This window comes from Rhododendron vialii, chromosome 6a (assembly GCF_030253575.1).
Source record: "Rhododendron vialii isolate Sample 1 chromosome 6a, ASM3025357v1".
Lineage (NCBI taxonomy): Eukaryota > Viridiplantae > Streptophyta > Magnoliopsida > Ericales > Ericaceae > Rhododendron > Rhododendron vialii.
Genome location: NC_080562.1, coordinates 41,653,627 through 41,669,286, shown reverse-complemented (window position 1 = coordinate 41,669,286; position 15,660 = coordinate 41,653,627). Strand labels below are relative to the sequence as shown.

Below are 15,660 nucleotides of genomic sequence, written 5' to 3'. Positions count from 1 at the left end.
ATCAACGCTAAATTATAATTGTAGCTAGTAATCAATTAATTTTGTATATTGTCATGTGCATGGTTGGTAGAAAGTATATTTTGCATTAGAGGGGGAAAAAATAGTAGTATGACATTAACCAAATTCTCATTCATCCAGAAAATGAATTAATAAACAAGTTCAAAGGTGCACTGTAAAAAGTTGGCCTCCTTTTATCGGAATTGTGGGAATTCTTTTTGCCAGTCCTGGCTCGATCAACAATATTTTTCCTTTTAACAGGACAGTTCGATTTCGATTTCAAATCAACGAGAATAACTGATATACTTATATGGTCCAGTAAGGTTCATGAAAAATTACCCTCGAAAGAATCAGCCGCAGAGTTTAGTCTTCCGTATGAAAAGTTAATTAATTAGCCCGGGAGGAAGGGGACTATTTTATCCACCTTCTCAATCGCTACCAAACACCGGATTAAACGAGAAGAAGAAGATTATTCCTCCGGGTGGATTGCTTATCCACCCAAATAATACATACCCCCAACAAACAAGCCCTTATCTTACTTTATAAACTTGTACACCCAAATATATTCTTGATCCTTGCATAGGCCTTATTTGGTATGCCGTCTTGTTAGTGTTCAAATTCGTTCAGATTTTAAGCAACTACGTTAATACGAGGGCATGCCAAACGAGCCCTTAGCATTCCACTTGCAGTCTCATTCCCAATCTTGGGTCCCTGCAGTGCTTCTGCAGTGCTTCCAAAGCACTGCAATGTGCAGCCACCTCAAGCTACACCGTTTTCACTCCACAAAATGAATATTTGCACTATATGGAACCAAGTCCTTCAATATATTCTCATCTACTTTGCACTTTTACCTATTTTCAGATTTTCTTAATTTTAATTAATTTATCTTAAAAACAAAGTATCGTCTGTTGGGTGTTGGAAGAGAGGCCCGATTTTCGAAAAAGATAAGTTGTTCGATTTACACACACAAAAAAGCTTGACTATATTAGTCACTTATCCGAGCTAATATTTAATTTAAAAATAGTTTTCGAGTAGCCTCGTACAATTTCCGGCTTGATTAGATAACTGTAAGTGCTCGATCTAATGAACTTACTTTTGATTAAGAATTTAGAATCCTCAATTTTGAATGGAAGTTAGATAATTGGATCAAGCACTTACAGATATTCAAGTGAAATTAAATTTTATAAGACTACACGAAATTATACAATCCTCAATTATGTCTAAATTGTCGTCCTACATAAACTTTTTTCAACATTAGTCCATATTTAATTCTTTTCTCTGATTCATCTAGTTGACATGGATGATTGATCTCAAAAGTTACGACGAAAAACTAAATAAAAAGTTACGAAGAGTAAAAATTATTGAAAAAAAAGTTTTAGACAAAAAGTTAGAAAGCATGGAGCCAGAGTTTTTAAACTAAATTGATTTAAATTTAAAAAAAAATCTCAAAAAAGGAATAAAAGTGCAAAGTAAATTGAGAATATCTTGAAGGACTTGGTTCCATGTGGTGAAAATATTAGCTTATTGTAGTCAAAACGGTGTAGTTTGAGGTGGCTGCACATTGCAGTGCTTTGGAAGCACTGCAGGGACCTAAGATCCATCCAGGGACCCCGGAAGTGAACTCAAATTGGGATTCAAATTGAAACCCTGAGCTGGGTAGGAGACAGAAGGAAATTTCGCAAGAAAGTGGTACGCGGTACAACGGATAAGCACGGATAAGGTATCCATCCAGGCAAGTGCGTAGCGAGTGGCACTGTGGCCTATTTGGCCGGGGGGGACCTCAAACCACGTTCCTAGGATACGACCAATCCTTGTCGTTGTTTGCCCCACAACCAAACAGCTAGGGTAGTACCATATACCAACAACAGGTAGGACGTCCTTTGCTCTCAACTAACTACTCACTCCGTGTCTTCTGCGAAATTACTTATAATTTTCAAGCTTAAAAATCATACACTTATCTAAATAATTTTTATATGTAATATGGATCTTGTTTGATAATTTATGATGGGGTCTTTTGAACGGTGTAAAAAAAAATCGAAAAATTATTTTAGTAGATAAGTTTAAACATTGCACATAGTTTCGTAGAGGACTAACTTTATGGGATTGAAGGAGTACAAGATGGCGACAAAGAAAGTGCAAGCACAACATGAAATTTAATTTAATTAAATGATGGATAACCCGTCTAACGTTCGAAATCTCCCAGGTGCTATTAATTCCGTCGGGGTTGGTCAAAACTGAGCGTTGCTTTGGCTTTAATTAACCCTCTAATTAAGAATGAATAATAGTAATAAGTAAATTTGATACGTACACTACTATATCTACTGCTATGTGTATATATGCAATGTACATATGGGTTTTGTGGAGTCCACCTTAGATTCCACAAAAATGATTCGAATCGTCTATTATTTTTAAAATAATTTTGTATGGAGCTCTGTAAAAAATTAGCTCAACCCGATATCACTAAGAATTTTTTTTTTTAATTTGTGGGGGCGAAACTATTTAATTTCTTAGTTTCACTCCTACAAATTCAGAAAAAATCTTTATAGATGTCGGGTTGAGCTGATTTTTTTACAAGGTCCCATAAAAAATATTTTAAAAGTAATAGACAATTCGAATCATCTTTGTGAAACCCGAGGTTGACCTCACAAAAACTCATATTTACCCATAGCTTTATTGATCAATTTTTCTGTATGAAGTCTAAGCTAGATGGGAACTGAGGCTGGTGTTTTGCTATTGTAATTCCACCCAGGACTAACACGTCATTTGCATGGCGAGAAAGGATGAGATAAGAAATGAGAGTCTTTTCTCACAAAATCTCATCATTTTTGGTGAGATTCAGTGAGAAAGAGGAGGAGCCAATCAAAATATTTTATTTTTGTACTTTTTCGCTTTATTTCTCACCAAAATAGTCAATGCAAATAAGTGATTTAGCTAGAAATCACAATCTCAGCCTTCATTTCTTTTGTCATGAAATCACTCCATCCAAAGAAGCTGTATAAATATGGCCAACGACTCTCTTTGATATTTTTAAAGACTTTTTAGGATGGAACCACTGGAACGTTCATCACCACAAATTCTGATAGAGTCCGGCCACTACTATTAATGCACTCCCAAAAAATATTTGTTATGGCCAGGTCTTGGACCACAGTGTGCACTGTACCTGAAACCCTTTTTTTTTTAACTTCATTTTTTGAACAGCAAAAATAGATTTTTTTGGAAACTGTTTTTTCTTTTAAAGCAACTTCAACTATGATGTCAAATTCAATCGACCAAAGGAGTTGATGTAAATGTTTTCTACGAAATATACTTACATGATGTCAAATTCAAAAGCGAGGTCAATGTATGTATCCCTGATGGAAATTCGTATGAAGCTTTGCATGTCAAATTTTAAGTCGAACGAGAGAGATGCCAAATACTTCAGATTAGAACTTTTTTTCTTTTTAAGACTTTGAATGTGTTATCATTGACTGGAGGACTTGGTTGTCGGGTTGCAATGAGCAGCTCGCGAGCAACTCAAAGCTACGCTAGGTTTGTTCAATAATTCGAGCCAAACTCGAGTTTTAGGCTGGTGTAGTAAACGAGCCCAACTCCACATTTTAAAACTTGGCTCAGAATGTTTGTATAGGTTTAGCTCGTTTATTGGTGCTTGTTTAGTAAATGAACTTGGTTCGACTAACGGATAAAAACAAAAAAAAAAAAAAACTGGTCTCAAACTAGTTTACGAAAGAGCCGAGTTTGAGCTCAAATTACTAATGAAGCCGTCCATTTCGTGAAATTTCTAATGAAGCTTAAATCATAGCATAAATGGAAAATCATGATTGTGATGAAAAATATTGGGGAATAATTTTCGCACTCCAAAATTGTCAACCACACTCTTCTTATCAATTATGAGAGTTGATTTTCACACTTCTCTAATTGTTAACTTTGAGGAGCATGAATATCACTCCCCAAAATATACTAGAAAGTAAAACCTTAAAAAAGGGGACCGAGGAATCCTATAGGGCTCCCCGCCCTACAGCTCTTGTAGGACAGATCTGAGCCGTTCATTTCGACAATGGACAGCTCAGATTTTTATGCGATCAATGGACGGTCAGATTAAACGGAGCTCGGATTAAATCCGAGTCGTCTGTGCCGAAATGGACGTCTGAATCAGTCGCTTTATAGGATTTCCAATTCCTAAAAATGGGGAAGCACTCCAATATTATTGGGTCGGTTGGCTGGCTTTATTTGCGATTTGTCGTCCACGCAAGCTGCTTTCGATGGATATGAAGGGTAAGAAATAAGGTGGGTCCTCAAACACGTTGGATAGCATTCCAATACTGGTCCGCACCACCAACAAGTTACCCGGCCCATGCACCACGAACATCACGAATCAGCCTTTGCTGTAACGGGCCTGGGCCTTGCTGACTAACCAAACTAACTAACGGACGCAGAATTTCAGTGTTTGTCGGGAATCATTGAAAGGAATTCGGAACATATAAAAGGCGATGTGAATTTTGCTGATATAACTTGTAGAAATATAACCAAAAGTATCATATTTGATCAAAGTATTTCTAACAGTGGAATCATTCTTTTCCAAAACTCTTAGTTGGGCGGGCGAACACATAAAAAGGAACGGAACTGTCCCATGTAAAGTTTTATGAAATTTTAATTTTTAGATGACTGAAATAACTAGTACTATATTGACAAAATCACAAAGTTTTAGCCGTGCTGCAATGATTTTTAATGATCCAATTACATGTTCATTGGCTCTACATAGGCTGCAATGTCAAGCAGTATAGAGAACGTAACTCCGGTGATATTGTAATTGCACATGCATAGTTTCTTCCCACACTCTTTTTGTATCTACTTCCACACAAAAAAATTGAATTCGCCATATTTCCTTTCCACGTCCCACATAGGTCCAACTTCAAAATCATACCCTCGTCTCTTACCTCACGTTGTTGTTATCTTTTTTCATACCATTCCTACTCTACATTTTTTGAATGGAAGAAAGAACGGCCTATCTAGCTCAAAGATGGGTAGATAAGAGTTCAAAGGGAAATGGTTAAAGATGGTTGACGCGATCTAAAAGGGTGGAAGGAAGGGTGCGGGATGTTAGCAGCCATGACGAGCAACTGCTGGAATAGGGAGAGAATCGAAGGTTGGCGAAGTTCTTCTCAAGAAATTGGAAACATACTCCGGATTCCTATACGCCAACTAGACAAGATACAAAAATATACTAATACACAAGTCGCTAAAAAATTAGCTCCGGGGGGTTGGGGAAGATTATACTAAAGGTTTTAGTGGTTTTGTCCTCTTAGCTTTTTTGGGCTTTTATCTTATTTTATTTTTATTTAAATTTTTTTTCGTTAGTTAGTTTTACGTCAATTTTTTTTGAAAAAGTAAAAAAATTGCACCTTTACCCTAATATTTTTGGAAGTATCTAAGATAAAGCTTAAAAGCCTGACTTTTTGAGCTTTATCTTGGATATTTCAAAAAATACTTGAATTGTTTTTGATGCAAGACTAAAAAATGTGGAAAAAATTTCAATAAAGATAAGAATCAAAAAATCCTAAAAAAACTCAAAAAAAAAAAAATGTAAGGAGAATAGCACCTACTAGTAGTATTTGGTGCAACCGTGCAAAGATTGATTCAATGCTTGTTGGGTTCAAAAAAAGAAGAAAAACTTACTCATAATTGTGAATAAGTTTTATAGAATTCAATCTCGCGCATCCAAAAGTATTTTAAACGGTCTGAATTAAAAAGAAACTGTTATCAAATAAAAATATTTATTATCGGTCAAAATTTGAAAATATAACTCAAATCATTAATTTTCGAAATGAACCGTAATTGCAAGATTCTGTGAATAATTTATTTACCGCGGGAGCCGTGAATAAAAGTTACAGTAAAAAGAACTAATGCGTGGATCAATCATCGGGACAATAAAACGTGCGCGTATTTAGAAGCTGCCGTACCTCCCATCTTTCCTGCAAGTTCTATCCAACTGGCCGTGTGGGTCCACACCACCACCACCACCGTCGCTATAATCTCTCTCACGACGGCGCACCGACGGCGGCACGATTCTAATCAACCCAACCATAGAATCCCCAATTCAATTTCAACCTAGGGCTCTCCCACAGCTGTTGAAGTATTTCGAATCTCTGTCTCTGTCTCTGTCTCTGTCTCTGTCTCTTGGTGCAATGGACGAGGTGATCACGGCCGCCGATGCATCGTCGAGCCTCCGATCATATTCATCGGATCCGTCGATTGGACCATGGAACCTCCCTCTCCTGTGCGCGTTGCTCGCCTGTGCTCTCGCTCAGTTTCTCAAGCCTTTCACCACCTGGTAATGACGACTCCCTCTTTCTCTCTCCTCGTTCGATGAATTCCCCATCAGTGGGAGCAATGCTACATCGTTTTATGGAATTCGGAACATTATGCCTTGTCATGTGCATTCGATCTGCAATTTGTGTTAATAGTTCAAGCTATTATTCAATAAATACCTGGACAATTTAGTATCGCAATTTAATAAGTAGTTCAAGTGTTTGGTTGTATTCACTTTATGCAAACTTGATTTACCCGAGTGTATCAAAAGCCCTAATCTTTTGATACAATTAGCACTTGAATTGCATGAGTTAAAAGCATAACCAAACAGTAACCATCACAGAACCCTAATCTTTGCATAGTCTATAATCAGTATATTCAACAGACGGATTGAGCATATCAAAAGCATCGCCTTGGATTAATCATCTAAATACGCTAAAAATTCAGCCTAATAAATCAAAGGGCGTATGGCTTAAGCTTCAAATTTGAAAGAGAGACACACCCAGGGGTTGTCCCAGTCGTTCGGGTGGATGACCAGGCTTTGGGAATACTCCTCAAGGTTTGGGGTTTGATTCCCCACAAGGTGAGTATCTTGAAGTAAGTGGGGGGCCGTGACTGGTGTGGCTGCGCTTGCTCCTCCGGAGGTTTGGGTTGCGCAGTGGGGTCCATTTAGTGGCTTGACTATACGGTTGTTTCTCCGTTACCCAAAAAAAAAAAAAAATTGGAAGAGAGAGTGGGCTAAGGCGGGGGCTACGGGAGAGTCTGGAGGAGTTTTGAGTGGATCACTGGGCTTGAGTGTTTGGGCTTGTAAAGCCTTTGGGCTAGTAAAGCCTGATTCGATTTGGTTCACGTTTCGCTACCTATTCAAACCCTCGGTTTTAACTTAAGCTATAGTATCTTGTACTCTCTTCATTCGATTACATAGTGGAAACTGGTGTGAGTTGTGGATGTACACAATTACATAGTTGGGGAACCACGCAAAATATCTCCGTGTCTTGTGTTCTTGATTATTCTTCATGTGTGTGTGTGTTGATTTGGCTGATTCTCAACAATGATGAGTCCTTTGTTGCCCTTGTTTGCCATGGTCCGGAGTCTTGATTCTCGTCTCATGTTTGTATGTTTAGGCTACTATGGTATCCCATTTTGGGAATAAATCGTGGTTCTTTTTATTGACATCGTATGCCTTTTGGATTCTGTAAATGGTGCTTGATTCCTACTTGTTCTCCCTTTCTTCTTTGTAATATGTTCTTGTAGATGTGCAGGGTCAAGGAGAAGAGATGGGATTCTAGAAGAATGGTTAGTTCGGGGGGAATGCCATCCTCACATTCAGCGACTGTCACAGCTCTTGCAGCAGCTGTTGGTTTTCAAGAAGGAACAGGAGGATCAGCCTTTGCCATTGCCGTTGTGTTGGCATGCGTTGTACGTACTTTTAATCCAGGTCTTCCTCGTTCTTTTGTATGGATGTGCTTGCTTAGGCAGCAATGCTTCTCTTAACGAAGTTGTTGAAATGCATGAAGAAAACTAGTCATCTTCTCTTTCACAAATTTCTTATGCTTTGCGTGTAACTTCATGAGATTCTAAGGCTGTTGACTGGTCTTCTCCTTTTGGATTTAAAAGTAGATGAGTTTTGGTCCAGCAAAGTAATGTGTGCTTGTTTGTGATGCTTCTGTACCCCGTGCTGGACCTGCTGGTACTTTGCATGAAAAAGAAAAAGCCTTATCCTGTGCTGCCTCTCACGAGAGAATTACTTGTTACAGTTTGGTGCTGTATTTCAGTTCTTGTGAGCCTGCCAGAGAAGCATTAACAATTCATAGACATCATGTGGTTGTGTCGGACAATTGTTCATAGTGTCCTAACATTGTTTGGTTTCTTTAGAACCGGATCGCTTCAGACACTTGGGAGGGGGGCACTGTATCCATCAGTTAGACAGATGAATCCCAACATTCAAAATATAACAACTTCCCATGAAGAATTGTTATAACATGTTTTTTTACCTAATGACCCTTTCCTTTAGGTTTTTCAATCTTTTGATTCTAAATCTCAAAACTTTTAGTTTGTTTGTGACACAATTTTCCAAAATAGATATTAGATCTTGTTCTTTCACGCTTCTTTTCTATGTGGAACATCAATTTGATTTTTTGCTTTCTTGATATGACAATGTGTGTATAGTCAAGTAAGCATTATGTTTATGCATACACATTAGTTGGTTAAGTTTTTGAAAATTCTGTGTCAGTGTGTCCATTGTGTCGTATCTGTGTCTCATGTCCCACGTCTGTTCTGTGCATCATAGATCATAGTTTGAGACTTAAAAAAGGTTTTCCTTTTTGCTATTACAATCTCTGGAAACTGTGGTAGGAATGTGTGATAGGTCTTTACGAAACATGTTCAGCCACTGCTTGGATCGTCTGTTAGGTTACGCCCAAACTATTTGCTTTGACTAAAATGAGCAAAGTCTTCTGCGTTGCTGATGCCAAGCTTTTTTCTATACCATTTGTCTTTACATTGACAAACCAACATGTCCAAGTTGAAAAGGCTGCTGCCGAGCTCAATAAGTTAAGGGTAGTTATCCGAAAAACACGTTGGAGTGTAGGTTCCAATGAACATTTCTGTCATAAAATATGTACTGCTCCCAATCCATGGCAGGAATCTTAATTTTTTATTATTATGTGGTATTGTTGCATTTTGGTCATTTTTAGTGGTGTATGACATGAGTTCTTCACTTTCAGTTGCTTCCTGGACTTATTATTTTGGATACCTGCAGGTAATGTATGATGCATCCGGTGTTAGACTTCATGCTGGCCGGCAAGCTGAAGTAATATATTGTTCACAATCTTAGCCATTTCACTTCAAGATTACGTGGCCCTTTCCCCCTGACCATTCCATTGGTTGAATTTTGTGTGGTTCCTCTTACTGCAGTTGTTGAATCAAATTGTGTGTGAGCTGCCTCCTGAACATCCTGTATCTAGTGTTAAACCCCTGCGAGATTCACTGGGTCATACTCCACTTCAGGTATGTTGTTAATCGTGCTCATCCTATGTACATTGTTTGTCTTGGGATAATAAGAGATTCAATTCCATTAGGTCATGTCTTTGTTCCATGGTATTTGTGTGACCTTGGTCGAGTAAATAAGGGATGAATTTGGTGTTGAACAAAACATCAGGTGACCCAATGTTGTAGAAGACGTGCCTAGTTGCAGGTTCGTTCATCGGATATTTAGTTGTTTTAATTTGAATGTTGGATCTTAAAGCATAAGTGTTCATTCAATATGAATGCTTCTCTTAAAGCCTGAATATGTGGGCATTTGGAATGATGGAGATGCGTTTATCGGTTCTGGGAATTGGATTGTTCTAATTTTTGTTTTTATTTTGCTTAATTCTTAGCCTTAGTAGTTATAATCATAAATCTTTTATAAATCTTTGTTGAACCTTTTGTCTGTCACAATTGAATCTTGATTGTTCTTCTTATGGAAAATGTGCTCCTTGCCTCGCTCTAGGCCTCCAGAGACTGTTGCGCCTTGGTGCTCTTCTCACATTAAAATACACAATCTGGGGCCACTTCTATTGATTAGCAGTGATCTTATAACCAAGTGCGGCCCAAGCTGACAATCAAGCTTGTTTCATAGTTAAATGTACTTTAAGTTATGGTTGATGTTGGGATCCTGTTCACTAACATGTTCATCCATGAAACTTTATGAAGTAGGTTCAAGGTAGGACTTCTTAGTTCCAGAATCCCATGGATATTGTTCTGATGAAAAGGAAAACATGTGAAAGTAGATATACAATAGATTACGATCTTTGACTCTCCAAAGTGCGGATACTTACTTCTCCAGTTAAGCAGCTGGTACATGCCTTTTGTGGTATGAAGTTTAAAACTTTGCGCAATTTCAAAACGAAGAGCGAATACAAACTCTAACCAGAACATACCTACTTTATTATAGTTGTTTACATAAAGCAAACAGCTATGATAGTGAATTTGTAATTCCTTCGTTTTATTAACTTTTCAATTGGAACTTCCCAGGTGGTTGCCGGTGCTTTGCTCGGATGTATAGTAGCATTCCTCATGAAAAGCTCCAGTTAGCAATTGCTACTCAATTGTGGATCGCTCAAGTGATCATAGCTAATCATCCCATGAAGAAATATGATTGGAACGCAGGAAACCTGTATTTGAGGATCTGATTGCTGGAAGCTTGTTTACTTGTTTGGGGTCTTGGTTGCAACTCATTCTTACTTCCTGTGCTTTCTGTGTGTATAATTAGTTTTTAGGGTTCTCAGGTTTTTGCCCTATTTAACATTAAAAATGACAAGGACCCCAAAATTCCATGTATCTGTATCTTTCTGTTGATCTGCATTTGTTGTTTCTGTTTAGAACATCATAGAAGGATTTTGATAAAATTTTATGGGACAAATTCATTTAGCGCTTCAACTGAGCTCAAGATTTTCTCCAATAACCATTCTGGACGCTCTTACTTGTGAATTTTCGGGCACAATTACTTAAACAGATTAATGTTTATTTATGTGTATAAATACTAGATTTCCTCTATTAACCATTTAGGGCGCTCCTAGTGATGAATTTGGGTTATAGCAACACATTGTGATAGGTCAGTGGCTTCGATTTTCGAAGGGCTAATGTGAACGAGGTTAATTTAGTGATTGAGAAGCGAAGAATAATGGAAGGTAGCTGCTGGAATAAGGGAGAAAATAAATGGGTTCTAGCACCATAAACACTTACTACACACAAACTTGAACTGGGAGAGCATGCGGTGGGACAACATGTGTGTTGGGCCGATCTCGACCATCCATGCCGAGCAATGAACGGATCATATTGCATCTTGGCCGAATAGATCCGGGCTGTCTATTGATGTTCGGCTAAGATGCAATCTAAACTGTCCATTGCTTGGCATGAACAGTCGAGATCGGCCCAACACACATGAGCATGCACCCGTTTGGCACAAACTCACTCAAATTGAGTGTGGTTATAGATTAATTGGGGCAAAAAAATATGAAGCTTACGTGATGTTGATGTATTTGGTGGGTTGCTTTTGTGTTTTTGGTTGTGTCTGACCAACTTTCTTAGGGGTTTGGCTAGCTCATGATTCGTCCAGTGGCACGTAGCAACTTCTTTTTTTTTTTTCAATCGATAGAAAAAATCATTTTACATCAGATATGAAATACATAGTACAAACCCAAGACACTACATCAATTGTGAGAGTCCACGAAACAACCAAACTTAACAACTCAACCAATATAAGAAATAAGCCCTTTATATGGTAGAGAAACGAAGAAAGAAAGGAAAAACCCTTTAAAGGAAGAACACCCATAGGCAAGAGGCCAACTGAGCTAGCCCCAGTTGGTTTAGCAACTTGGTTCATGGTATATATTTCTTTCGCAATGTTGCTATTTTTTTTTTAATTCTTTCTATTTATATGTTGTACTATCACTCTCTTTGATTTCTTACAGAGGGATATTTTAAAAGTTTCATCCAAATTTTGCTACTTTGACACTATAAAATCTTTTTAAACTGCCACAACTTGCTTCAAATGCATATGAATCCCAAGTTTTCTTTTCTCCTCGAGAGTGGTAAGCCTACATCACTTGTAGATACACAAGTCTAGTAAGTATCATATATGGGTTATAGATTACACATTTTCCTAGCAAACTACTCTCTTCGTCCCATATTGTTAGTCCACTTTTTTTTACCTTTTAAATGTTCCAATTCGTTTGCCCTTTATGAAAGTCCCAAGAAGGAAGTCTTATGAAAATACGTTTTCGCCCTCTCGAAAAGAAGGGCCTTGTGGGGAAGTTGAAATCTTGATAGTGTCAATGAATACAAAATTGCTAAAATTATTTGGGCAAGGTGGGGAAGTGGACTGCTCACCCTTGATTGTAGGCCAGATCTGTTGGAGATCGAGCATTTGATACTATTAGTCAACTACTGATGCCGACAGCCCAATGAGAAATCCACGAGGCAAAAAAAGATGCAGCCCACCCCTGTAAATCTCTCCCCCTTTTAATTCCAGTCTCCGAGGGTTCTTCACAACTCTCCATTGTTTACATCCACAAAAACAGCTGATCCCATTCCCCGGTATATATGCATATGAAACTATGCCACAACACTTTGAATCTCTGACGGATGAACTGTCACGAAGCAGATTAAATATATGAGAAGTCAATTAGATCACTAATCACCGCCCCTTAACAAAGGCATAAACAACTTCTACGGGTGGTCCACTCGGATCGGACAGCAAATAGAAAAACCCTCCTTCAAGCTTGTAGGTTCGACTCCCACCGCCAAAATGTAAAACATAGGAGTAAAAGATAAAACATAGGAGTAAAAGACTTGAGGTAGTTAAAGGTTGGCCGAGTTGGGTTAGACGGCAAATAAAATCTCTCCCAAGTTCGACTCGCTCGCACTGCTAAAAAGTACAAAATGTAAAACTCTTGAGGCAGCTAAAAGTTTGTCCGACTGTTAACTGCAAGACTTTATGATTAGTCGATGTGAGCGTAAGCTGACCCCGGCATCCTATTATTTGAAGACATGTATCTAACCATATGTAAATCAAACATTTCGATATGTATATAGATGCAATTCTTGAGCTCTAAGTTGTTTACTGGATTAAACTAATCGAAGGAGGGGAAAAAAATAAGGGAGGAGCGAAGCACGAAGGTAGGGAAACGATGACCAGAATAAAGAAGAAAATGCAAAGTCTAGTTAACAAAATTGACTAGCCAACACATACTTAACTCTTTCATTGAGCACCTCCATTGTTGTTAAACTAAAGCTCAAAACTCTGAGCAGGTTTTCAGATCGTTGGAAGATGGAGAAGCTGCCCAGAAGTCTGATTTTACGAGCAACTCCGTTTTTCTTCTTGCTTCTCCTCTCCTTGATCTACACTGTCGAAATCGGATCGCATGTTCCATCGAATATATGTAATTTGCAGACTTTTCCTAAACTGAATGCTATATAGGAAAATTTTCTCACCCGCCATTGACTAATTAGTTGCTTTGATCATTGCTTGGAAACGGCAGGGACGAAAAACAACGCTACTGGGGGCGCAAATCACTTAGAAGTTAAAGCGAGCCTGCCTCAGATCATGAAAAGACTTGTCAAAGGTTTGTTGTTCTTCTTCTTCTCCGACTTCAGCATTTTCGTTATTAGACATTAGTGAAAGTCTATGTCATTGTTACAGGGGAGAAATCTCTAGAATCACATGAACCCTTCATCATCTTTATATGATTAACACAGTTAAACATATCACAAAAGATTATCTGTAGTCACTCTTCTCTTAATTGCTTCCATACAATGATTCTACTAATAGAAGCCTGAGAGATTACATACATGTCTAATTTTTATCTACAATGAATTGGCATGCTTGCATTTAGGATATTCTCAAACGCAACTGGAAGCGACCGGATTTGCTTGCCATTCGGATGTTCACACTAAAGTTTGTGTGTCCAATAAACCAGTAACGATCGACACGGGTACAATGAAGGTTTATGCACCACTTAGTCAAGCGATGGCGCACCAAGCAAATCGCACGATTAGTCCATATCCGAGGAGGGAAGACAAGACGGCCATGGAATTAGTTTCTTCAGTCCATATACTTCGGGGAAAGATCCACCCCCCTCCGGCTTGTGATTGTACGCACGACGTCCCAGCCGTAGTCTTCTCATCCGGCGGCTTCACAGGAGACATATTCCATGAATTCAATGAAGTAATCATCCCTTTATTCCTCACCAGTCGCCACTTCCAATCTCGCCTACGTTTCATTGTCACCGATTTCAAACCTCAGTTTATTGCTAAATTCAGCAAAGTTCTGTCCCATCTGTCTAGTTATGAGCTTATCAATCCGGCGGCAAATGGAAGCGTGCATTGCTTTCCTGGAGTAGTTGTCGGGCTTCACTATCACGACAATCTCGCCATCAAGGCCACGGACGTTCCCAAAGGTTACTCCATGCTTGATTTCAAGCAGTTTCTCCGAGATTCATACAATCTGAAGATACGAGATTTGTCGCGGATGAAAAGACCGGTGTTGGTACTCATTTCTCGTCCGAAACCAAGAATGTTTCTGAACCAGAATCAGATGGTGACAATGATGACGCTATTGGGCTTTCGAGTCGTCCTCGCAAAGCCCGATATGATGGCCAATGTAGACAAGTTCGCAAAGGTACTCAACTTGTGCAGCGTGCTAGTCGGAGCCCACGATGCCGCGCTTACAACCGAAATCTTCCTGCCCGAAGGTGCTGTCATGGTGCAAGTGGTGGGGCTGGGACTGGAATGGGCCTCGGCAACCTACTACGGCGGGCCGGCTGCAGAGATGGGTTTGAATTACATAGAGTACAAGATCGAACCGGAGGAAAGCTCTCTCATCTCAGTTTATGGAAGAGATGACCCTGTCATTACTAACCCGGAATCGATAGCGTCGAAAGGGTATACGGTCGGTAGAAGCGTGTACTTTGAAGGGCAGAATTTTAACATAAGTATTGCGAGGTTTAGAAAGACTCTTGTCCAAGCACTTGGACTTCTCGGGCGATCGGCTTGAAAGAAGAAACAGAGTGTTTTGAGATGATTCTTTCTGGTGTTCAAAAAAGAAGAAGAAGAAGAGATGATTCTTTCCAGTTTTACTTGTGAAGATACAGTTTTAAGAAAGACAAAGGAATTCCTTGTTACTTCGTCCGTCCCTATTTGTTGATCCCTATTGGGGGATTTGATCACTAATTTTTCCACTTTTACCATTCAAATCTCTCAATTTAAATTTGATGCAGAGTATTTTTGCTGGGATTTATTTGATTTCCCACCCAAGTAGGCGCCACAAGAGGTTTGAAATACAGAGTGAGGAGTATTATTCGGGTTTCCCAATGCATATCTGTGACTGGCTGGAGCACAGTTTGTCAAATTGCCTTTTCTTATTTTCGTTAGTACTACTAATTTACAATGGAAGGATAAAAGAGGAAATTTGTCAACGATTTCTCCTTTAGTTTGAAGTGAGAAAATTGTTTTAGGACCATAAGAAGTGTTTTAAATGAGACCAATGAATGGAGACTAAGGGAGTATTTGGAAGAGAAGAACATGATGAAACACATCAATTTGTAAATCGTACTATAGTTCTCCATTTATAATTAGGTGTTCGGGCTCACTTATGTACACATCGACTAATTTTGGAGTTTGCACTTTTTCCGCGACTTGAACCTGCGAACTTGGGGAGTAGCCCCTTACTTGCTGCCACGCTTCCACTCGAGCAACTCATTCCGATTGTTGGTGGGGCTTCAAGTTTCAATTCGCAAGCATGCAAGTTACACTGGACAAGTGATTCATGTCTTCTTTGAACACTTTTTCTGAACTCAATGACTTACCTAGAGT

The 15,660-nt window shown here is 38.8% G+C and overlaps 2 protein-coding genes across 4 annotated transcripts; both read left to right on the top strand.

Annotated features, from left to right (window-relative positions):
• The first annotated feature begins 5,894 nt into the window (after window positions 1–5,894).
• Window positions 5,895–10,725, top strand: LOC131329859 (uncharacterized). Of its 3 annotated transcripts, none has more exons than XM_058363261.1 (5): window positions 5,895–6,325; window positions 7,566–7,722; window positions 9,065–9,115; window positions 9,220–9,312; window positions 10,321–10,725. In XM_058363261.1, exons 1-5 carry the CDS (start codon window positions 6,180–6,182, stop codon window positions 10,378–10,380), a joined length of 507 nt encoding a protein of 168 aa, XP_058219244.1. In that variant the 5' UTR covers window positions 5,895–6,179; the 3' UTR covers window positions 10,381–10,725. The 3 variants fall into 3 exon arrangements, with proteins under 3 accessions (XP_058219244.1, XP_058219245.1, XP_058219246.1); XM_058363262.1 differs by having other exon boundaries at window positions 7,566–7,741; XM_058363263.1 differs by having other exon boundaries at window positions 5,929–6,325; window positions 7,558–7,722.
• A 2,074-nt stretch (window positions 10,726–12,799) lies between these two features.
• On the top strand, window positions 12,800–15,035 carry LOC131329410 (alpha-1,3-arabinosyltransferase XAT3-like). The gene is made up of 3 exons (XM_058362513.1): window positions 12,800–13,229; window positions 13,329–13,412; window positions 13,683–15,035. Exons 1-3 carry the CDS (start codon window positions 13,118–13,120, stop codon window positions 14,840–14,842), a joined length of 1,356 nt encoding a protein of 451 aa, XP_058218496.1. The 5' UTR covers window positions 12,800–13,117; the 3' UTR covers window positions 14,843–15,035.
• Window positions 15,036–15,660: the final 625 nt, after the last annotated feature.

Excerpts from the sequence above, each read along its gene's own strand:
- LOC131329859 (XM_058363261.1), top strand. The coding sequence starts at position 6,180 with ATGGACGAGGTGATCACGGCCGCCGATGCATCGTCGAGCCTCCGATCA. Across the intron at positions 9,116-9,219 it reads ATGCTGGCCGGCAAGCTGAA|TTGTTGAATCAAATTGTGTG; the intron begins GTAATATATTGT and ends CTCTTACTGCAG. Across the intron at positions 9,313-10,320 it reads TGGGTCATACTCCACTTCAG|GTGGTTGCCGGTGCTTTGCT; the intron begins GTATGTTGTTAA and ends GGAACTTCCCAG.
- LOC131329410 (XM_058362513.1), top strand. The coding sequence starts at position 13,118 with ATGGAGAAGCTGCCCAGAAGTCTGATTTTACGAGCAACTCCGTTTTTC. Across the intron at positions 13,230-13,328 it reads GCATGTTCCATCGAATATAT|GGACGAAAAACAACGCTACT; the intron begins GTAATTTGCAGA and ends TGGAAACGGCAG. Across the intron at positions 13,413-13,682 it reads CATGAAAAGACTTGTCAAAG|GATATTCTCAAACGCAACTG; the intron begins GTTTGTTGTTCT and ends GCTTGCATTTAG.